Here is a 24,611-nt window from a genome sequence, read left to right on the forward strand (position 1 = left end):
TATATATATATATATATATATATAACTCCCCTATAATTGCATCTGCTCTTAAATAAGACACTTCCTGAATGTAGCGGACTCTGAACACAGCAGAGAACAGACAAAAGGCAAAAACTAAAAAAAAACTTAATCGATTATGGTCTGTCACTGCATCGATGCAGAATCGTCCAGGATCGCATTGCATTACAGAATTCTTTCTTCTTAAAGGTAACATTCCAATACAGTGCGGAGGGAACAACAAGAATGAATTCACATCTTTACACCTGTTCTTTCAAGCAGTTCATTGTATTTATTGCTAACATTTCTTCACACCACCAGCGTCACTGTTAAATAAAGTCCTGTTTTCTTGTACTTGGCAAATGAGAACATTCAGTTTCTAAGCGTCTAAACTGCACCGTTTGTGTGTCTGCAGGTAACGTTTCGTACGAGGATCTATCACTGCAACATCAACAGTCAGGGGGTGATCTGTCTGGACATCCTGAAGGACAACTGGAGCCCCGCCCTCACCATCTCCAAGGTGCTGCTGTCCATCTGCTCCCTGCTCACAGACTGTAACCCAGGTAAGATCTGCGTCTTACTGCATGGCCGTCGGACGTTTGTTAAATGGTTTTTGTTATGACAGTTTCAGTGAAGTTAATTTGTGTCTTTATCCAATTTGTGTATTTATTACCGTAAGCCATGACCATTTCAAACCCTCATTGTTTCTCAAGGCCTTCTAACACTGACAGATCTTTGGCACAGTCGCTGTGAAGAGCAAGTGAGCTGTTGACAGGGGAGATCCAAAATAAATATTATCATGTAATAGGGGTGGGAATCACCAGAGGCCTCCCGATACGATATCATCCAATACTTATGCCACAAAACAATATTATTTAGATTTTAAACATATTGCCATATTCTGCAAAATGTATATTGCACTTTATAACATTTTTACCCATTTTTATTTTTTCCCAATTTCAAATGTCCCCAAAAGGAAACTTTGTCAACATCTGTTTTATCTAAAAAGATACAGGTCTGTTTGTTCATATCACTTCAATTTTATTGATGCAAAACAGGATTTTCAAGCAGACAAACAAACCAACATATATACAATAAAAAAGATTGAAACTTGGCGCCTATGTATCAATACAGTATTACCACTGAGGATAATGCAATACTATGCTGTATCCATTTTTTCCCCCATCCCTGTCATGTAATATTATATTTACATATAACTGATGATATGTCCGTTACTTTTCTTGGCTTGTACCAAGTGCAGGCTGGAAAATGTGTAAAAAAGCAACAACAAAAACCAAAAAATAAATAGGTCAGTGATCCACCTATTAAAGCTGTAAGATGGCCATTTTGGGCTGTCTCACATTAAGCAATTTTGAGTGCACTATGGAAGCGTAATGGAAGTTTGGGGAATTTAAGTCATTTTCCCACCTTTCTCTCTCTTTACAGTCTTAGTTGCTCCTGGAGGGGTTATTTAAGCTGTTAATATGATTAACTGGTTATTGATACAGCTGAATTTTAGACAATGTAATCCAGACTACTTCAAAGTCACCACTCCATAATAAAATAAATGCTGCATCTATCCCCCAGGCAAAACTCTTTTTATAGTTTGGACCCGACACAAGTCTGGTAGATGGCTTAATGATCTGCAATGATATCAAATTGCATTTAAATGAGTGTGGAGTGGAACATGGAAGAAATCTAATACAATTTATATACTTCTATTATAGGATGTTTGAATTTGCAAACTGTTGTGAAAGCAATCTTCTTGTTGAAGATAACTTCCCTTTCAATTGACTTTCAGTTCAATTGAAGAAAATACTTCAAGATGGTTTTATGCTGCCAGTGGCAAATGGCAAGGAGCTATAATATAGAAAAGTAACGCACACAAAGGGTTGTAGTGAGGTGCTGACCACTGGAAGTAGACTTTAAAGGAGGAAAACTCTGGTTGCACACTCTGGTCTCCATATGGTGAGGTGGGGAGGACTTGAGTCTGGGGGGTTGGCAGGGTGATACATTTACATTTCAGTGGTACTTGTTGAAACTACCGAAGATCAAAAGGCATCCACATGGCCCAAAGGTTACCACTTTATTGTTTACTGATACCTGAGGGCAATATGGGAATCAAAGTAGTACATTTGTGTGGTCCTCGTCCTTTTATGTCTTATGACTTTATTAAACACTGGGATTAGTGCGCGGTTTGGATCAGTGCATAGCTAAAAGACTGTTGGTTGGTTGCTGGCTGCCTAAATACCTTTTTTATATATTTATTTTTATTTAACCTTTATTTATACTAAAAGGCATCCCTCATTGTCAGTGCCGACGAGACATCAAGAGTCCTCCACAAAACACAAGAGCAATGATCAATAAACAGGAGCAAAACTAAAAACAGTTGCAATTTAAAGAGCGGAGAGTAAACCCCAACTGTTTAAAAACGGGAGCAGATGGGAGTACCTCTAACCTTACAGTTAGTTGCAGGGCCTTCCACGTTATAGGGGCATCAAAGAAAACTGCAGTTTTTCCACGATCTGAATGCACAAGGCACCCTGAGAGCGAGCCAGTTGTTGGTTTGATAGAGCCATAACTATTCATTCATCAGAATTATTCTGATAAATAAATATTTAAAAAATAAAAACGGACCGTCAACCATGTTATGATCGTTGGTGTTGCATAGTCTGTCCACCAGAGGGCGCTCTACAACGTCCCTGTTACCAACACTGATTGTTTTTGTTAACCTGTTTTTGTTCGAAGGACTTTAAGTTTCATATGTTAAGTTTGTATTTTTATACATTTTATTTAACAGACCTCTTAATATATCTTGATGTTCCTCTGTTCTGTTTTGACAATAAAACAAATTACTATCGTATTGTTTTGGTGATAACTCATAAATAACTACAAATAACTAATGGTAGGGAAACTTGTTTATGTTTTGTAATGAGTATCTGGATTTTTTTTAATATATATATATATATATATATATATATATATATATATATACATATACGGCATATCGGATTCTTTAATTAAAAAATCCTTTATCGGCCGGGCAAGTTAAGGTGGGACTCCCAGCTAGACTGAGCTCTCCTCGCAATAGCCTCTTTTACAGAGATTCCTCCAAACCGCCCTAAAGAAGATCCGCCGTTACGCCGATTTTTTTACACTGAACCAAACCACAGCACCATAATCCTTCCCCAGGGTTTTATTAGCATGCCGACATTCCCAAAACAAAAAAATGTGTTGTACGTGTAGTTCCGCCATGCCGGTTGTCCCTTTAAAAAAAAAAAGAAAAGAAAAAAAAAAAGATATTTTTATATAACCAAAACCCTGCTTCTTCCAATAATAACTGGATAATTGTTGTTATTCAACTCATCTTCTCCAGCACTATCGTTTACATAATCTGAGCCTGAGAGGAGGATGATGTTTGGAATACTTTTCTCTGTTTACAGTAGATCCACAGTTTGACTCCTGCTCAGCTGAGGTAATTGGTTCTACTTACTGAATTTCATATTCTCTCTCTGTTTTTGTGTCTTTCAGCCGACCCTCTGGTAGGAAGCATCGCCACACAGTACCTGACAAACAGAACAGAGCATGACAGAATAGCCAAACAATGGACCAAGAGATACGCCACATAGACGCCCGACCACCCCCTCCTTTACTTCCCTCACCCTTCACTGTACCTCTCTCTACCTCTCTCTCTCTTAACCTTAGTCTGTCAAAGCACACTCACTAAGTGCAACGGTATACCTGCCCTCCTATCACCCTCCTCGTCCTCCCCAACATTGTATCTACCTTTTCTGTGTATAAAAAAATCAAAAAATATCAAACAAAACAAACAAAAAAAGTCCTTTGTTCCTTGTTGACTTGAAAGCTTCTTTTTTTTATACAAAGAGTAGATTGGGATTTTTATTTTCCAATATCTGAATGTTGGAAGTATTGTATTGGAGAGGGAAAAAAACACACAGAATATTATAAATATGATACGCATTGTCCTACAGCTATACAGTATGTATTCTCATTTTCTTAGTGGCACCCGGAACAAACATGCAGAATATATGCTTTTTACTTTGTTTTTCTTGTTTAGTTTTTTTGTATGTCTTCATCAATATGTTATCTGCATGGAACAGGAAGGTTTGCGTCAATGGATCCTTTATGCTTTTTAACTTCCTCTGATTTTGTTTGTACTGTATGTATTTTTTCAAAGGCTTTTGAGGCAGACCACAAAAGTATAGGTCTGCCTGTGAAAGAGGCAGGACTTGTATATTTACTGGCTACCCGCCACCTCTGCAATTGCAGAGTGGTTTGTTGTGCACTTGTATTACTGAAGCACCCAATAAAACACACTGTGGTTGGCTTGTGAGAAAACGATCGGCTCTGTGTGGGATTTGTGTTTGACTCTGGCCTCGAATATTTGCACCTCTGTGCTGATCTTTTCTCCACTCAGTAACAGCTCAGGCCTGCCTTGATGTCTCACACACACCTGCTTATAAAACTTTACAGTCTGAAACATTAGCTCAATACATACAATAAAGTTCTTATCAGATATCTGCTGATGTGGCTCATTATGACTCGTGTGTGTGTGTGTGTGTGTGTGTGTGTGTGTGATTACCTCTTATCAAGCAGGTAAGATGTTTTCACGTACTTTTGAAATTTAGTCTTCAAGAAATCTCAGAAACTCAGGATTGGATCTCCGTGAAATTCTTCCTTTGAGAGAGAAGTGACTGTTTTTGTCATAATCCACATCTGTGAAGTCTTTTGTTAGTTGAGCTTGAGGGCATGTTTACATAAAGATGCCAGATTAGATGGCAGGGGAATTAACTCAAAATCTCTTGTCATTGGAATAAAATAGCCTTTTTAAATATTATTTTTTGGAGCTTTTCCCTTTATTATAGTGACAGTGGATATACATGAGATGGGGGGATGGCACAAAGCAAAGGGTCACAGGTCAGATTCGAACCCAGGCCGCTGCAGGGCTCAGCCAACAGTGGGCGCACACGCTTACTGCGTGAGCTAGAGGTCGCCCCATTAAATATCTTTTTGATGTTGAAAATGGTTATTCTGTTTGTTTGAGCCATGTTGGCAGCGTAGCTCTATTGATCCGTTGGTCCACCACTTTGTCCCACACTGAAATATCTCAGTGTCTATTGGATGTAGTGGTACAAATGCAGTTCAGACATTCAGATCTATTGGTAACCACACTGAAAAATACTGTTACAAGTCAACGTCCTGAATTGAAAATGTTCCTTTAGCAAAAGATCAGAGTCGGCTCTGTGTTTTACAGATTAGGTATTCCAGTTAGGATCCTGGAAAACCTTATACATTGTATAAATATTTGTATTGACTACTAGTCTTCATAAATTATTAGATGAATGTCTGCAGGAAAGTAACATGCTGCTCGCCAAACTGGCTAAAGCCTCCACGCCTGCATTAATGGGTGCTGAAATAACAACATCAGATATGTATTCGCCAAAGATTAATGGAAAGGATTAGGTTCATGTGTTGCATTAATAAAATATAAGTGAATTAAAACTATATCAAGTTGTTTTTACATGGCTTCCTGTGGTGTGTGACCTTTGAGTGAGAGAATATTAAAGCATTAGTTTTATGCTTTAATATTAAATCTTTGAATTTGACTCCAACATGAATGATGGGTTTCACTCAGTGTATGCATTTTACAGCCTCAATAAAGTGTTTCAAACAGACCAATGTAAAAAGGATTCTTCTTTCTTAACATTTTAAGACACTGAATGTATAATTCAGAACTTGAAAGAAGTGAAAGATTAGCAAATGCTACTATCAAAATATTGACACAGCAATGTTCACACCTTGACAAGATTACCCTATTACAGTACCTTTTAAACTTACACATCCATCAGCAGGTAACGGTACATAAAATATATTCACGACTTATTTACCTGCTTTGAGTCACTGCTTCAACCTTACAAATCTCTTCCTAAATTATAAGTAATTGCAACAGATGCGGTTAAAATAGGGGGTTTGAAATGTTGGTTGTGCATGATGGACGCAGAAGGTGCAGAAAAGTGATGCTCTTTAATACAGAAATACAAACAATCAACATCATCCCCTTGAAACTGAAAATGTGCTCTGTGCAATGAATATTTTCAACTCGATGGCCTGATAATAATACCCCACAGTTATGAGTAATTCTTACATGCAAATGTGGTCAGTAGTGTGTCTTTTCTGTTTCTGTGGTCAGTGAGTGAGTGATGCAGCAATTCATGCAGTCATTGCTGAAGTTCTATTACACAACCCCCCTCAATATAGCACAACACATCACACTCTCTAGAGTGTATCCTTTATTATAAATAAATAGCTGGCATTGAATTTGTGGGCAGGTTTTAATTGAACCAGTGAGGGTTTTATTTTATGGTCTGTCAAATGTAGAGCAACTGTCTGGAAAAAATATATTTATTATGCTTTAGTTCTTATTGGTTTGGATTTGAATCAGGCACATCCTCAGATTAAAGGGTCTATAAAGGTCTATTGAAGTTAATCAATGGAACTTAAAGTTCACAACTGAGGTCGACCTCATGGTGCAAACAAATGTGACAGATCTGGAAGTTAGAGTCCAAAGAACCCATTAAACTAATCAAATAAATGTATATATGTGAGTTAGCCTGAATACAACTCATAGGTGAGTTAACCTGCATTTTACTTTTAATGTAGGCTGTCTTGTTTCCAGAGTAGGACCGGGTCTGTACAGCCCACTGCAGCCGCGGTAGGCTACTTCCGTTCCGCAGAGGGCGACAGGCACCATCCAGCCTAGACTGTGGCGGAGGTCCAGACACAATAGACTGGGTAAGTTTTATTAGCGAGAAAAATAGACGAATTAAGGCTGATGTTTTACCGAGTGGTCAAAGTATACGAAACGTTCTGCCGCCTGTGTGTGTTTCCAGGTGAACTCGAAGGTCAGTTTGTCTGTACACCCGCTGAAAAGAAACAAACAACACGGTCGTGGTTAGTTAGTTGCACGGAAAAGGGGCTCCGACTATGTATTGGAACGGAGTTGTTCCTGGCTGCTGTCTGACGGCGTTTAATGTTTTGTTGTCACATTTGTCCTTGAAATACCTATTTGTACGCTTTGTTTTAATACACATAGCCGCAACGTTTTGTTTAATAACGAAGTCAACCGACGTGTATCACGGCTAGTCGGTTGTCTGCTCACTTGTAAAGGATGCTTAGCAAGCAGCTTTCCCTCACGGTTTACCAAGAACTAGTCTCATCCCCAAAGTCGTAGGGCCTGAGTGTTCGTCGCCAGTTGGAGTTGAGGGGAAGGGGGTACCCGATAGCAGGTAGCACTAGCTCTGTTTAGAGACTGGAGGGTCCCGGGTCGACACCATGATAAACTAACTATAACGTTACATTAAGGGGCTTTCACACCGCCGCCTTCAGTCATTGTAAGGACGTGAACGCGGCAGAGCGGTGTGATCACGGCGCTAGTGATATGAAGCGGTTGCCGCCCACGCGCACAGATTCTGCTCTGCCGCCCGGACCTAGCTGGTTCACTATGCTGAACCGCGGGCGGTAGTCCGGGCGTTTGCCGCGCGGTGGTTTGAAACCAGCGTCAATTAGCATTTAATTACAGTCTTAAGTCTACCGGTGTGAAATAGTTGATTTCAGTAAGTTTGAGTGTGAACTATGCACTCGGAAACATTAGCTAACGTTAAATATGTGAGAATACTATTATTACTACTATCATAAATTTTACTTTAAATCTAAATTTGATAGTGACTGAATGTTTTTCTTAATTAAATTCATTTAATTTAATTTTAATCGGTTTATTGATCCCCCAATGGGGAAATTACAATTGAATTAGAATTACAATTCTTGAGTGTCTAATAATATTTTTTTTTACCAAAACAGGACTACAAGAAAAGGGTGGTTTAAATACCACAGTACAGAGAAGTTTGTCAATATTTACTGTACCATCTAATGTGGCAGCTTATGATAACATGCAAATGAATATTTATAAATATTTTCTCTAAACGTGTTAACCTTTTTTCCGAAGTTCCTAATAATCAATCTTGGTCGGGGATCACAAGAATAGGATAGTTTAAATACCAGAGTACAGAGAAGTGTGTCAATAGTTACACTCTATCTGCTGCTGTGGCATGTCAACCAGCAGTTTCTTATGTAAACATGCAAATTAATGTTTATAAATAGTGAAAGAGGCTAGTGTATTATGAAACCAGCTGATCGGCTATTGTGGCCATACATTAGCATCTGCTTTGGTTAGAAAGCATTCTGAAACTACTCCACCTCCACGGCTGTGATGTTAAAACTGGAGTGTGGAACTTTTACATATAAATGAATGTCTGTTACATTCAAGCCTTTGCTGGCCTCGCGTTGCAAGGCCTATCTACACTGTGCTGTGGCTTATATATCTGGGATAGAGGAGGGGCACACTCTTATCTGTTCGTATTTCTTTTAAGGTGCCATGGCATGAAAATGTCACTTTGTTTTTAAACATTAATATGTGTTCCCCCAGCCTGCCGATGGTCCCCCAGTGGCTCGAAATGGGGATAGGTGTAAACCGAGCCCTGGGTTTCCTGCTCTGTCTTTGAGAAAATGAAAGCTCAGATGGGCTGATCTGGAATCTTGCCCCTTATGAGGTCACAAGGGACAAGGTTACCTCCCCTTTCTCAGCTTTGCCCGCCCAGAGAATTTGGCCCACCCATGAGAGAGAGACATCATGGCTTTTTAAAGGGCATAGAGGCAGTTGGTCAAGGCCACACCCCCCAGCCTCCAGCCCACCTCTCTGGATTTCTCACTGTACCGGAGCTGCGGTGGTTGGTTTTGGGTGCGCAATTCAGAAAAGGTCATGACACAATTCAATATCAATTTTCGAAATCACAAACGGTTCTGTTTAAAAAAAAAGAAAAGAAAAGATTTCTAGTTCCTTTTCCCATGTGAAAGTATACACGCCATTTTTTTGGAATTCTATGAATCGATTTTGAATCGGTAGCGCTTGAATTGCAATACAAAAGTGTTTTGATTTTTTTGCGAATGGTGCGCAACAATCATTCAAAAGAGATAGTCAACAATTCAGCTCTTTGGATCAAATTCACCGCAACACGTTTTCTTGTTTTTGGTAGTTGTTGTTGTGTTTGGTGCAGTTTCATTGTACCCACCACTCTGATTTACTTTTGTCGGTTCCGCTTTGTGGAATGGAGGATTCAGTTAGACTCAATGTTTTTTACACCCCCCTATTGGTTTTAGTGGCAAATTTTCTGTGCTGGCGCACTGTAATGTATGTTGAATGTACAATGCATGTAAAACTTATTTTGACTATTTGAACGAGTACATTATCAAATCTACAGCAACGTTGTTACATGAGCGGTACACAGAGTGCCGTTAATCAACTTTGCTTACTCGTGTACATTTCTACACATCAGAGCTACTTATTCTGGCGGTCTGAGTGGTTACACAGTATGTCACTCTACCTGTATTACCCAATACCTTAACAGGTAGGAAGGAGGAAGAGACCACTTGTTGATGACCCTCAACTTCTTTTTATATAAAAAGGATGTTTGTTTGTTTTTAGTTTTTTTTTTTAAATCAAATTGCCACAAAATAACTTGGATGCATGCATGTATGTTGCATAGAACCCATACAACATAAACTGTGCATCCATGTTCTTCAAAAAATAATAATTACTATACTATACTACTACTACTACTATATTACTAAGTACAATTTTAGTTGTTTTAATGAATTAATTTAATTTCATAGCATTTAAATTTTTTCAAACTCAAAAATTAGGTAAGTTAAATTAGGTTTATTGAACATGAATAAAAAAAAGTGTAAGAGTTTTTAAAAGCGCCAAAAAAGCCTAAAAAAGCAGAAGTTCATTTTCAATTTGGACTGGGAAGGAAAGGTTCAATTTTTTCAATTCAATTCAATTTTATTTATAGTATCAAATCACAACAAGAGTTATCTCAAGACACTTTACAGTTCATGTTTGACGGGAGGACAATACAAGGATTAACCCCACTGCTTTTCCTAAGCATGTCAACGGTCTCTGTGTTGTTGTTCTCAGTGCTAATGGTGGGAGACAAAAGTTCCGCACTCCAGCTTTAACTCGGCTTGTTTTGTTGTTTGTGGTTTTTGTCCCTTTTAGGTTCCGGTTCTTCTCCAATCCAAACCGGTATGTCGGATGAGGATTCCCGTGCAAGCACCAGCTCTTCTTCATCGCCGCCTTCCTCCAGCCAAAACAGACAGAGGGACACACTTTGCAAAAAGAAACGGGAGAGCAAAGCCAGCATGAGCAAGACCTCCAAGCTGCTTTCCACCAGCGCCAAAAGGTAAAAATAACCCCCCCCCCCCCATTGTGTATTAGGAATCACTTAATATATTTTGAAAACTCAAGGAACATCTCACACTTCAGTCGGTTGTTTTTTCCCAATGCAGTTTGACTTTAATCTGATTTCTTTCTGTTAATAATTTAGGGTTTCTCTTGACAAAATACCACTTTTAATAATAATACTTAACAAACTATGGTCTTGCATGGATGAATTGACAAGAGTAGGCATGAAGAAACTTCTAGTGCAGCTACGGTGAGCTTTTACTGTAGAAAAAAAGGAGAAGTATCAACTGTAAATTTCGGAAGAACAAGCTACGTTTTCTAGTACTTGCAACTTGCATCATCATTCAGCTGTCATACAGGAAGAAATCAATCATATAAGAGGAACACATGATCATTTCTCCTCAGACAGTAGTTTCAACAGGCCGTAACCTACACAGTCACAAGGTACGCTGTGACAAGAAATGACTGGGCAGCTCAAAGCTTCCTTTTTATCCCTTGAGGAAAAAAAGATGAAACAAGACCTCGCATAGCTTCCTTTCACAGCAAATGTTGCTCTGCGTTTACCCAATAAACTGCAGAAATGACATTACTCACAAACTGGTAAGATAAATAAGGTGGATTGTAACTGGAAATCACATTTTATAATATTGCTCTGAAGATCAGAGATGGTTTATGAGTTTCATTATTTTATTCTGCTTGTAGCTGAAGGACGTCTAATGGTAACTTTGTAATGATCATGTTTTTATGGAGGACCAAAGTTCTGCCAGTGACTGATTATTTATGATTATGTTTTGTGTGCAGGATTCAGAAAGAGCTGGCTGATATTACACTGGACCCTCCGCCAAACTGCAGGTGGGTTTCATTCTCTGCTGTAAAGGTCCGTCAGTTGTCTGTCCAGGGGCGTACTAATCAGGAACACGTTGATCCTACTAGTTCTCTGCTGAGACCTAGTAATACCTAAACTCAGGAACAAAGTACTCATCTGAATCCCGCTATTTTATTCCTACTGTCTGAAGTAACATGAGACTGTAACTACACATTATTTCTTAATTATAAGTGAAAAAGTACACCCAAAACTATTTTTAGGTCCGTGCAAATGTTAATTATGTTGTTCTCAAAGATATATAAAATTGCGTTCCCATTGTGTAATTAAAGTAACCAAGAAACTATGATATGGATTGATGACATGGCATTACAGTAAGTTATGTCATTTTCTGAACTTACCAGACTGTTTTAACTGTTCTATTATTTATTATTATGACCCACATAATCATTATAACTACATTACTAATAACTATTTATCAAAAAGCTCAATAAATAACTCAACACTACAATATTGTTGCGTTATTGATATTGAGGTATTTGGTAAAAAATACCGTTATTGAATTTTCTCCATGTTGGCCAGCCATAATGTAAATATTAGTTATACTTAACCTACTTTCATTTATATATTTTGATCACAAAGTCACACAGCTCTGTTACACTTACGCTAGTAGATGGTTGATCAGCTGTTTCTCCGTGAAGAGCGAGCGTGCGAGAATATGCTCCGCAACAATCACTCCAAAGAAATAGTCAACAATTCAGCTCTTTAGATCAAATTCACTGGTAAGCTAGTTTGATTTCACAGTAGACACATTGCGCAGAGTTTTCATTTGAATTGCATTTGAGCTGATTCCAGACGTTGGACACTTTCTGTTGTTTCTCCAGCCTTTTCTCTTAGCTCCTCACTATTTACTCTCTTTCTTCATCTTGTAATCTGCGGCGTCAGTCTTCATGGCATGTGTCACCAGCGCGGCACAGTGATAAATGATTAAAGAAGCGTCGAGACAAATTATTTTGCATCGAGGATTTGTATTAATCAAATTATTCAAGTTACTCAAGGAATCATTTCAGCCCTGTATTTAGGGCTTCTGTGGCGGCCGCAGCGCCAGGGGACACCAATATTTCCAACTGACCTGAGGGCAGCTTTATTTCCCAGTAAAAGAGACAGAAGGGGCGATAAAGCGCTGCCTTGTTGTTGCACAACCTGCAAAGCAGTTCAGTGCATGTATTTCCTTTCCTGTTACTGTAACGTTACGGGACTCGCACGCTGCGATATGGCCTGACTAGTCTGATAGCGGGTTAACTAGAGGTGCATCGATGAATCAATTAATCAATTACTTTTAAATCAATCGCCAGATATTTTGATAATCGATTAATCAATTTGTCATTAAAAAAAAAAGATTTCTTTGATTCCAGATTCTAAAATGTGAATGACTTCTAGTTTCTTCTCTCCTCTGTGACAGTAAAGTGAATATCTTTGAGTTTTGGACAAAACAAGACCTTTGAGGACGTCATTTTGGGCTTTGGGAAACAGTGATCCACATCATAATCGATTAATCGAGACAGTAATGGATCGATTAGTCAACTATGAAATAATTGTTAGTGTCAGCCCGCGGGTTAAAGTTAGGTGATTGAATATGTCATTTTTGGTTGTTGGACATTGTGATGGGCATTTTCCACAATTTTTTACTTTCTGTAGGCACATTCGATCAATTGGCAAAATAATCCACAGTTTAATTGAAAATGACAATAATTGTTGGTTTTAGCCATCAGCTCGTATGGTGTTTAGCATGAGGACTAGGGTGGGACTTACCCTTCTGCAGCTCGGTTCACTTTAGGGTTGCGAGTTGAAAGATTATCCTTAAAACCAGACAGTCTGGTCTAAGCTCCCACCGCAGCAGGCACCCTCCCTCCTGCACTGTCCTGAGGCAAATCACTGAGGCCCTCCTTGCTCCGGGCTGCTGTTCTGCAGCAGAGCCTGACCTCTGACCTCCCTGTGAATGGACAAAAGCAAAACTGAGGATTCTCTCCCATCATGGCTCTGTAGATCAAACAAGCCACCTCAGGCCACAGGCCCTCCCAAAAAGGATCACCGTCTGGATATTTGCTTTTAACTGAAGGAATGCAATTTGGTATTTTCAGTCAGTCTATAAAAAAAGTCTTTAAGTTATTGTTACTGCTGCCAATATTTTCTTTAGACTTTTTGTTATGTTTAAAACAACAGCATCTCAGGCTGAGTCAGTGGGAGAAATAGGGATTGTGTTCTCTCCACCTTACAATCAACCAGCCTTTGTTTGAAAGTTAGGTTATTTTATAAAATCATGCAATAAGTTTGCTGCAGGGACGTATGTGGCATGTGCAAATGTTTTACTTCACCACATAGCACACACACTTTGCAATGTGTGGTTAACTGATGGAAAAGTGCAGCATTCTAAGAAGATAGTTTTTATTATTATACAGCATTTCCTTAAAATCCTGTTTTCATGTCTCTGACTGTATCAGGACTAAAACGTGATGATGTTTATTAAATGAACGTCTTAAATTCTGGATTAAGGACGGATGACTGCAGCTGTAGGTTCTGACACAGTACAACTACTCTTTCACGTTACCTCATTATGGACTACCTAATTACACAGCTTAAAACCCAACCTGCACCAGCACAAGTTGGATTAACAGCCGTGTTTAATTATGTACCTTGATAATGTGTTTTGTAATGACTTGTTCATAATGTAAAAATACACTCAAGCCTAACTTGTTATAGATAGAGAAGCTTGCATATCTGCATTTTAGTGATATCAAAGAAACTGAAGTCATCCAGTGAAGTTTTGTCCATCATTTCTTAGTAGCTCTTCATCATGTACTCATAACTTTATTGTAGAGATTATTTAAATTAACTTGCAGTATTTAAGAGTTCAAGCATTACTAGAATGCTGCAGAATATTAATCAGTGGATTTTTTGTTTTATTTTTTCACCGCAACAAACAATAATTTTATTGTTCATTTATCTGCACATTTTCTTTTTGTTTTGTCTTACTCAACAGTCTAAACCCCAAAGCTATTCATTCAGTTTGCAATAATAGTGAAGAGAGAAGCAGCAAATTCTCACATTGGAGAAGTTACTCGTTGCTATTTTTAGTTGATTATGTTCTGTCCATCGATTAAACAATCATTTCAACAATCATCTTTATATTAAATGAATCCATCTGATTAAATCAAAACACTTCCTCTGAGTTTGGTCTGAAGTCGTATTGTAAGGAGTTCAGCAGCTGCCGCTCTGGTAAACTCCTGACGTTTAACTGTTTAATGTCTCCACCTTGAATACATTTCATAGTGCAGACACGACTGCTGCCCAGCTGTGTTGAGACTTTGCACAACACTGCTTTGATTTATGGGAAAGGCTTCTTCGCGCCAGGTTTCATCACTGTGTCAGATGTAGCTCAGCCAACATATTTCTGATATGATATGAAAATGATTTGATCCTGTATCTGTGACTTGCATCTTTTTAATGGCTTATGATGAATGCAGATAAGAAAATGCAGTGTTATGGCTGAGTGGCAGTGTGTGTTTGTAGCAATGTGTTCACGTCATTAAAATCAACTCACTTGGGGTAGAGCGCGGCGGCCCGGGGTTAGAGTCCGACCAGTGCCCATTTGTTGCATCCACACCCTCACTCCCCCTCCCCCCCACTTTCCTGTCTACAACTGTCCTATTGATTCAAGTCTAGCGGTTAGGAGTCTTGGTTTTCACCCAGGCGGCCCGGGTTGGACTCCCGGTATGGGAAGCCTTGGGTGGCAGTAGCCCAGCCGTAGGGAGTTGGGTTGGGCACCGGAGGGTCGATGGTTCAAGTCCACATGCAGACCAAAGTATGGTGGTGCACTGGTAGCTGGAGAGGTTCCTCTTCACTGCCAAGGTGCTCTTGAGCAAGGGCACCAAACCCCGGGGGGGCCTTTCCATGGGCAGCCCCCTTACTCTGACATTTCTCCATTAGTGTGTGTGTGTGTGTGTGTGTGTGCATATAGGTACCGAGCGTGTGTAATAACAGCTTAAAAAAATGATCTCCCCTTGCGGGATTAATACGTTTTTTATTTGTTTTTATTGAAGGCCAAAAATTCCCCGCCCCAAAAACCCCACTCACTTGGAAGTCAAAGGCTTTCATGTGGTGGATGTTTTCGTCTGTCATATTTGTTTTGAACACCAAGTTAATTAGTCCAAAACGGCGCTCTCTGAATTGATTTTCAATGTTGTAACTGGCACTGGAACTCTGCCAAACGGCCGTGTTAACGCTGATCAAAAAGCACAGCAAAGCGCACCATCTGCCCCCCCCCCCCAACAGTTTTGGATCAATACTATTATGTCTTGTACTCATGGCCCCAGGGGGTTTAAGATCACATGTTCTGCATGTAAAGGGGATAAAGGCCAGGCAGCTCTGAGGGAAAATCAATACAAATTACAGATCATGACACACAACACTGGGGATTTGCTTTGAGCTGGGGCATCTTCTCAATAATGCACAAGGGAAATGAAACTTTCATTTTTTAAGTACATTTAAAGGGAAAAAGTTAAGTTTTTATGACTGGTCATTTGTGAAAGTCACTTTGCATAAATGTATTCGTGCATGTCCAAATTGTAGTAATTAATTAAAGGCACAGGAAATGGGGCACATTATACAATTTGTACATGTTATATTTGCTTTCATCCATTTTAAGGCAGTGCAGTAAGGAGGTTTGCCATGAGGCTTTTCCCATGATGCCTTTGAGTTTCAGAAATAACGGCAATATTTCATACAGTTTCTACTCCTGCAGAATAAATTTAGGTAATTTTGCTGGAATTTCCCTTTAACGCCACACGTCGAGCACATCTTTAAAAGTGGCATGTATAGTCTGCTTTAGTTCAACTCCTTTTATGAAGAAAGAGAGTGCAATGCCCACAAACAGAAGGCTTTAGTTGTGCAGCGATTTATCCGGTTATACACACAGTACATGAATGAATATGTGTTCATACTGTAGTACACACTGCATTGATTACTCAATTGATGTAGATCCAGTTGCATCTGCTTGAAGCTACAGAGGCCCATAAACTACGTTGATTATATTGACACTCTTCCTCCGTGTGTGGGTGTATTTTACCCTCAGTCTTTTCCTCTGACTGTTTATTATGCTGTATTTACTATGAGATTTACTTGTAATGGTGTGTTTGTTTTTCCCTGGTGATATTTTTCTTCCTCTGCCTCACTGATCAGACATTGTGATGTAGAATGGTACACAACAACAGAATAAACAATGATTGATTCTTTATATTTTCAAATATGAATCATGGTGTGCCGTGTCAGATCAATCCAGTCCGTTTTTTGGGAAAAGTTGAAATACACTCAATTGATACATCTAAAGCCGCCTACACACAGGTAACAACATGCTGGTATCTCATTGGTTGCGCTTTCGTAAGGTCAGCGGCAACAAGGTCAAAGTTGAAATAATTTGAGCTTTGAGCGCAGAGCGTTGCACGACGCCAAGGTTTGTGCAACGCGTAGTCGTGCGTGACCACTTTCCCAATGGGAAATCAGTGGAGCAGCCGGCACAAAATGGTTCTGCCGCCTATAATGTGTAGGCGGCTTAAGGTTGTGGATTCAGGACCACAAAACATTGTTCCTGTGTGGATGCTGCATGTCCCAGTGCTTCAGTTCTGGCTGAAGTGCTTGTGCAGCTGTATTTGAAGGTATTTGTTTGTGTCTGCAGTGCTGGCCCTAAAGGGGATAACATCTATGAGTGGAGGTCGACCATCCTGGGACCACCGGGCTCCGTGTACGAGGGAGGCGTCTTCTTCCTGGACATCGCCTTCACACCCGACTACCCCTTCAAACCCCCCAAGGTACTGATATTAGTATCCGTATAAAACCTAACATATTGTACAGATACCCACCATAGTATCTTGACGTGGTTTTAAAACCACAACAAGGCAAAATGATAGAAAATCCGATTCATTTAATACAAATCTTCACAGCTGCATTTCACAGGTTGACACAAGCGATTACGTTTCAGAAGTAATTTACCCAGAAATCCTTTAACCTGACATTGGTAAACTGCACTGAGCGGGCTGACTTTCTGAGTCAAACTGAAAGTTAAGATCTGACATGCAGGAGGTTTTTTTTCTGCTGTCACAGATGTTTTTTTTATTTTTTTTTTGCCATTTGATTTAGTTTTGAAAGTGTTTCTTTTTTTGTCAAATCCCATGAAAAGACCAAACCACCAGTGTAACTTATCTGTTTTCTCAAGACTTTCTGACTTCCTGATCCTGTCTTTGATACTCAGCTTTGAGCACATTGGTTCCTGTTGAGGACGTAAATGTTTTTTAAGTGAAATGTATATATACTTTCATTTATTTAATGGCAAAATAATTTTCTTAAAATGCACTGTTACAGGATATTATTGGACCTAGACCTTGACTTAAGGTTTAAGTTTTTAGTAACTATGACTCAAACACGTGTTGGTATTTTTATGGACTAATTTAAGCCGCAGAAATGTTCTCTTCTTTCAACAACAATGAAACTCTATGGCACAAAGGAATAACAATTAATTGTTGGTTTAAAAAGGAAACATTTAGAATATCACCATACTTTAAAACAGAAAGACCTAATGCATCATGTTTTTTTAAGTAAAATAAAGCCTCTGTCAGATCACTTGCACTTAACTATTAGCGATCGATTGCTTTTGTTTGAAGTGTTGGAGCAGAAACAAAGTGTTGCCTTTCCTTTGCTGAGGCACAGCTTCTCCTGTAACACCCATCCTCCACAATACAGGATTTTCTGGAAAAGCTGCTCTCTGTGCATTGATGCACACATTGACATTCTTGAGTTGGATCCTACTGGAACAGTGTTGTCGGGCCTGGGTTTTGGAAAAACTCTGTTCGACTAAATTCCTAACAAATATTTTTTTTTTTCATTTCTCAAACTCTTAAATATGTTTTTATATTCTGGGAATCAAAGTTGTCTTTATGAAATGCAGCTGCATTTTCCGATGCTACATGATCTACATTCCCACAACTCACTTGTTCTGAAATAAGTTTTATGAGAACATTTACTATAAACAAATGCTGTGTTTTTATATGTCAGTGTTCTGATAGCTTTAATGACAAGTCCTTTTTAGTGTTTCTGTAAAAACAATACAGTGACTTCTTTGCAAAGGTAGTGTTTTCTGGCATTTAAAAGGACCTCTTTATTCGGCCTCTAGCTCACCCAGTAAGAGTGAGCGCCCCATGTAGTCTGGGTCCTTTTCTGCGGCCTTTGCTGCGTGTCATTCCCTCTTTTTCTCTTTCCCTTTCCAATGCCACTATCGAATAATAGGGAAAAGCCCAACAGAATAATCCTTAAAAATAAAAACGTACCTCTTTTCAACCACTAGATGGCTTTCATGTACTGCAGGAAAAAAAATGTTCAGATGAGCAGTGACTGCAGGTTTAATACTGAGGGATTTAGTTAGTAGTTAGCATGGTGAGCCAATGGTTAGCACTGTGGTCTCACACAGTGCTAACCATTGGACCACCGCACCGTCACAGCAAGAAGGTTCTGGGTTTGAATCCAGGTCGTTCCGGGCCTTTCTGTGTCGAGTTTGTATGTTCTCCCCATGTTTGCGTGGGTTTCCCACGGGTGCTCCGGTTTTCCTAACCATCTCAAAAAACATGTACTAGGTTCTCCAGTCAGTGCCCTTGGTCAAGGCCCTGGCTCAGATCTGGAGCTGGTCCCCAGGCGCTGTGACAAGAAACCACCTTTTAGTTAGTGTTGGTGTTGGTGCATGATTCTGTCTAGTATTCACCCAAATCCAGTTTAAATATTTATTTAAAAAAAAATATTATTACGATTTATCAGAAAAAATAACACATATTTTTGTTGAAATGGGTTAGACTTTGGTAAGTTTGTAGGAAATATTACCTATAAAGCTTAAAAACAAACCTATTCTCAATACACGTCTGTCAAGGACGGCTTAATGCAACAATATGTAACTTTACACATCATATCTGACTTTTATTGACTCATCAGTGTTTGTCGTGATCAAGTCTCTGGATAAACCATACTAAGAAACAGGTTTTTTTTGCACCCTGACTGTGAACCACACCGTTTGTGTGTCTGTAGGTAACGTTTCGTACGAGGATCTATCACTGCAACATCAACAGTCAGGGGGTGATCTGTCTGGACATCCTGAAGGACAACTGGAGCCCCGCCCTCACCATCTCCAAGGTGCTGCTGTCCATCTGCTCCCTGCTCACAGACTGTAACCCAGGTAAGATCAAGGCTGACCAAGCTGCTGAAACAACTGCTGATGAGTTGTTGGCTGTCTGAGGTGGATCGCACAAGTTTACAGTTAGATTGTGTGTGTTCAGCATGCTGCAATGAGCAGCCAACATAAAGGCTGTAAAGGCTAAAATCAAGCTGTACAGCTGGTTTGCTGCAGGAGATAGTAGCAGCCATGTATCAAGTGGAATCTTATTTCATTTATTGTCTCACTGGCTTTCTTCAAATCGCACCGATGTCCGCTCCACCTCTCGCTGTGTGTCACATCAACAAGATGTCCGTGAAGAAAGATAGGTGGATTGATTTGAGTCACTTTACAGGCTCTGTAAAAGCTACCTAAGCAGCTTGTCCATGGTTTTCACATAACCGGAATCTGAAACTCAGCTGCAAATAACATAGACATCTGGACATTCTGTTCTATTTTACAAATGTACTTGGCTCGTAAGAGTGAAAAGAAGGAGGGAGTTTTTTCATTTAGCTTCAGGCGACAGACAAATTAATTTTGTGTCACAGATGACGCACTCATTTGTTCCCATGTCCCAAGTGCTGCTTTATCACAACATTGTGACAGGGATTTGATTCTGCTCTATAATGTGCAAAGAAAACTTTCTTATCCCTCAAAGTCATCCTGTAAAAAATATGAAAAGGGTTAGTTGAGGTAGTGAAATCAGTACTAACATTTTTAAAGGTAATGGGACCTGATCTCCACTCGTTTTTACTATGCTATATGCTTGTTTATAAATAATAAAGAGAAATGGCAATCAAGAGCCAGATGTAAAATTTTGTTACCTTTCATTATCTTCTGGCTACTTATATTTATTTATAAGCCCTTTAGTGTTTTCTTCCTCTCTTAGTCTGTTTTTTATCAATGCCATGTGCAGACAAACTTAACTTGAAACTTATTTTTTCGTCCAGCCGACCCCCTGGTGGGAAGCATCGCCACCCAGTACACGACTAACAGAGTGGAACATGACCGAACAGCCAAACAGTGGACGAAACGATACGCCACATAAACCCACAGAGGACAGCAGTGGGGGGGGGAGGAGGAGGAGGACGAGGGGGGGTGGGGGGCTCCGGGTGGGTTGTGTTGGGCGGGTTATTTCTATCTCAGATTTTTAGTACTTTATTGTCTGGTATATTTTTTGCTTCCTGATTAAGTTATCTTCACAAATATGGTAATAAAGGAACACAATGGAAATAAAGGCGTGTCTGCCTCTACTTTTCTTTGACAATAAGTTAATTAAAGGGTGGATTCTACATACAAGCCTGCTGAAAAATGCCCAGTCAAAACTCACAGTGATGCTAAGAACACTTGAATGAATATTAGAAACTGCACTTTAATATTGTTATATTTTAGCTTTTAACTTGGTAAAAATGTAACTCTCTGTATATGTCATTCATAAGCAGTATATACACAGTTAATGGCTTACAATATATACTTATATCTCCGTTTTGTGTATTAAATGTTAATATAGTGCCTATAAATGCTATATAGGAGCATGTTAAAGTACCAGTAAATTATAAGACAAGTACAGAAATGTTTCTAGTTTTTCTTCTTGCTGTAACTGCCATTTTTGAAAAATCTATTTTTTTGAGCTGTTAAGGTCGTCAAGAGGAACAAATGAGTTTCCATATTTTCCCCTGGTGAGATGTAATATATAATATAGATTTTGAATTGAATTTAAAAATAAAAAATGTAAACTTTGTCTGAGAGCCACAAACTAAATCAGGAAAAAAAAGAAAAATTGCCATCATTATCTTTAGAATGTTATATTTAAAAAAAAAAAAGGTCTTGATCTGGCTTGTACATGCATTTGTTTTGGAAGAGAGGGAAGAAAGACTATTTAACTATACAGCAGCTTGCAGTATGCATAGCGATGTGCTCACGTATATCTATTTGTGGCTGTGTAAGATTACTAACTGTAATGAAGAAGGTGAAACGTAGCCACCAACTTAAATTTAAAGATTGATGTAAATCCGCATCTTAAAATGTGTTTATATTAGGAAAACATACATACAACAAACCTGTCTAGAGGCCTGTTTAGACCCCGTATTAACATACAGCCTGGGTAAAATGGGTCTGATTTTGTGGGAAGGGGATGCGGTGACGGGTATTAGGAATTACTTTAGCTTGTTTGCTTGTGTAGGTTATACAGAGGCATCCGTATTAAGACCTTTCTAACCAGTTAAAAACTCCTTGTTTTAGCTTTCAGCTCTTGAAATACTTGGAGTGACTGAAAGGTCTTAGTGACCTTATGTTCTGCCAAGACTGAACCATTCCGCAGAAGCCTGAACTCTGGCCAGGCAGCTCAATCTGGTAAATAAATACACCCTCAGTCTTTACGTGCTTTAAGTGTTAGAAGTAAACATGGTTTTTAAACTGACATGTGTTTGGCTCTATATTTATTTGAATAATCTCCTTTTGAAAAGGTTAAAAAGAACCTAGAATGTTATTTTCCAAAACAAAAAGTGGCCAAAGTTGAAGTAGTTCATTTTCAAAACTCAGCTGGTTTTGTATATGCGCATTAATAAATCCTAAAAAGGAAATTCCTCTGGTCAGGTAGTGTAAACGTTAAACATGTCCGTCAGTCATTCACGTTGTAGGGACATTATGCAGTTGAACATGTGAGAGTCGAACATGTGAGACTTAAAGTAGCCCAGAGCTTACACTCATGATTACAGTAAACATGAAACCGGTATAAGTAATTGAATAAAGTGACAAAAGAAGAGAACATATTCTAACCAACCATGTTATTAGCTTCCACTTATATTAAAACATCCGCACAGACAGAACACACTTAACAAATTCCTGTGGTTTGTTTTGATTTGGGGATACTCAAAGTACATTGTATTGTTAGTTGTACTGCTAGTACACCGATCACATTTGTAAGTCACATGTCAAGGAGATAAATGAAGTCTCAGCCTTCAGTAAATAACAATTATTTCAGAACATAATTAGGATTGGGCATAGCTGTATTAATTGTTCCATTATCTCTTTGAATATGTCAAATGTAACTATAGTTTTTTTTCTATTATGTTTTATCAAGTCAGAAAATCCTCTTCATCTCGCATAATCTCGCAGATCAATGAAACCAATGTCCCAACCCCTGACCCATTAGTTAGAAACGTGTTTGCTTTCAGGAATTCTAACTTGTACAGCAGCACCCAGGCTCAGATGAATCTTAATCACTTCGTAGGGAGTGGAAGAATATGATGCATACTTCCACTCCCAACGGTTTTTATCAGATGAACAGAATGCAGTACACGTGCGTGGGAAGTCTCCTGGGCCGGTTTGCTCTTTCTGTTGAATTTTGGAATCTATCCTCTGTAAACTAGTCCATGCAAACCATTCTTGTACTCCGACACATGTTTAAAAAGAGGCAGAGCATGTATTGTCTGAAGGAAGTATGTACAGAATGTTTAAAAAATTGCAGGTGCAGATGAGTTTAAAAACTTCAATTTAGAAATTCAGAAAAAAAAGCAATGAAAAAATTTAAAGTAACTGTGTAATACTTCATCATGCTTTGTGTTCATATGATTTGCTTTAGGGATTTGACCCTTTCTACAGAGACTATGGTCGTATTGTGGTCGCTGACACCTACAGAGACAGTGTTTGAGCATAGTTCAGGGACATTTGTGGATATTTGATCAATGTATGTAGAGGAAGTACGCCCTGCTTTATTAGTGAAAACTCTAGTTGGCAGTTATGAACAATACGTCATAAGTTACAAGCATTTATGAATGATGATATTATTTTCTTTCTATAGGAAAAATACTGGCTAACCAGTGTATGTTCAAATCACCAAACAGAAATATTTCACTGTTGACATCTGAAACTCTGTCAAGTGCAGTTTTGAAGTAGCTTACTTGTACTTCACATAAGTATTTCAGTTTTTTTGCAACTTTATACTTCTACCTCACTACATTTCAGATGGAATTTTTTATTTTAATTGCACTTACAATTATCTGACAGCTGGAGTTACTAGTTATTTTAAAGATTAAGATTTTACAAATGATGCTGTGCTGTAGATTTATCTATCCAACAGTAGTGTGTGTGTGTGTGTGTGTGTGTGTGTGTGTGTGTGTGTGTGTGTGTGTGTGTGTGTGTGTGTGTGTGTGTGTGTGTGTGTGTGTGTGTGTGTGTGTGTGTGTGTGTGTGTGTGTGTGTGTGTGTGTGTGTGTGTGTGCACGCGCGCCACTACCAGCTGCAACCTTTCAATGCTGCTTAGCTGGTAAAGTATTGGTAATAATACTCCAATACTATGATAAATACTGTATACGTAATAATAATATAACTTTAAAAGCAAAGACCATTCTGCCCAACAAATGCTTTTACTTTAATACTTTAAAGAGAAGTCCCCTCCAAATATAGAATTCCAATACTTTTTTCCCATGGCTTAGGACAGTTCAATCAATATTTGTGAACCCGTTCATCTCAAAGCCAGAAACCAGAACAATAAGTCTTGTGATGTGATCAATTCTAAAGCATGGAGCTACTCCGTACGTTACATGGGAGACTGTTTTCTTTTTTATTTCCAAATAAGCTTTATTCTGTTGTAGTTTTCTCAGTTATGAGAACCGAAAATGCACTTGCTCTTAGTGAACATATTTAACAAAGCATTGTCAACGGAGCAGTTCCAGACTTTATACACGATGACATTGAAATTTGGGTATTAGCACTCTAGTTTTTGGATTTGAGAGAGAGAGTTTTTCATGTTAACTAATAGTTAAGGACTGTCTTACACCATAGGGAAAATATGCATTGATTTTGAAAATGTGCGTACTTCCCCTTCAAGTAGATTATTTTGTGAATGTTTTTGTACTGTTACCAAAGTGGAATATTGTCCTTGAACTCTGTAAAGAGTATTTTTACTTACTTTAGTTACTGTTGCTTTTACTATAATGTGAGTACAGTGTACTCCACTATATCTTTACATTTGACTGTAATAATTACAGATTCGTATTCAACGTGTGCAATTCTTCCAACTCTGAAGTACACTTAATTGAGTCGAAACAAGAATAACTCGAGACGTCAACATTCACGTTGTGCTCTGCAACGTGAGCACTGGGTTACCATTCCTGTCCCGCCCACAAAAGCGTTGGCCCCGCCCCTCAGAATGTCCTGAAAGTGTGTCACTGGGTTAAAGTGGTAGGCTCAAGGAGTGGGGCGTGGCTACGGTCTCCAAAATG

At 38.9% G+C, this 24,611-nt stretch overlaps 2 protein-coding genes across 2 annotated transcripts in view; both read left to right on the top strand.

Annotated features, from left to right (window-relative positions):
* Positions 1 to 4,356, top strand: part of LOC117946510 (ubiquitin-conjugating enzyme E2 E2) — a 26,148-nt gene extending 21,792 nt beyond the window's left edge. Inside the window, exons 5-6 of the mRNA XM_034874705.1 lie at positions 413 to 560; positions 3,529 to 4,356. Coding sequence (XP_034730596.1) covers positions 413 to 560; positions 3,529 to 3,626 — 246 coding nt within the window. The 3' untranslated portion in view covers positions 3,627 to 4,356. The remainder of the gene's footprint in view (positions 1 to 412; positions 561 to 3,528) is intronic.
* Positions 4,357 to 6,677: 2,321 nt separating this feature from the next.
* LOC117946579 (ubiquitin-conjugating enzyme E2 E1-like) lies at positions 6,678 to 20,619 on the top strand. The gene is made up of 6 exons (XM_034874829.1): positions 6,678 to 6,810; positions 10,133 to 10,316; positions 11,120 to 11,170; positions 16,873 to 17,005; positions 19,263 to 19,410; positions 20,337 to 20,619. The coding sequence occupies exons 2-6, from the start codon at positions 10,162 to 10,164 to the stop codon at positions 20,432 to 20,434; spliced, it is 585 nt and encodes a 194-aa protein (XP_034730720.1). The 5' UTR covers positions 6,678 to 6,810; positions 10,133 to 10,161; the 3' UTR covers positions 20,435 to 20,619.
* The last annotated feature ends 3,992 nt before the right edge of the window (positions 20,620 to 24,611 follow it).

This window comes from Etheostoma cragini, chromosome 6 (genome assembly GCF_013103735.1).
Source record: "Etheostoma cragini isolate CJK2018 chromosome 6, CSU_Ecrag_1.0, whole genome shotgun sequence".
NCBI lineage: Eukaryota > Metazoa > Chordata > Actinopteri > Perciformes > Percidae > Etheostoma > Etheostoma cragini.

Excerpts from the sequence above, each read along its gene's own strand:
- LOC117946579 (XM_034874829.1), top strand. The coding sequence starts at position 10,162 with ATGTCGGATGAGGATTCCCGTGCAAGCACCAGCTCTTCTTCATCGCCG. Across the intron at positions 10,317-11,119 it reads CTTTCCACCAGCGCCAAAAG|GATTCAGAAAGAGCTGGCTG; the intron begins GTAAAAATAACC and ends TTTTGTGTGCAG. Across the intron at positions 19,411-20,336 it reads GCTCACAGACTGTAACCCAG|CCGACCCCCTGGTGGGAAGC; the intron begins GTAAGATCAAGG and ends TTTTTCGTCCAG.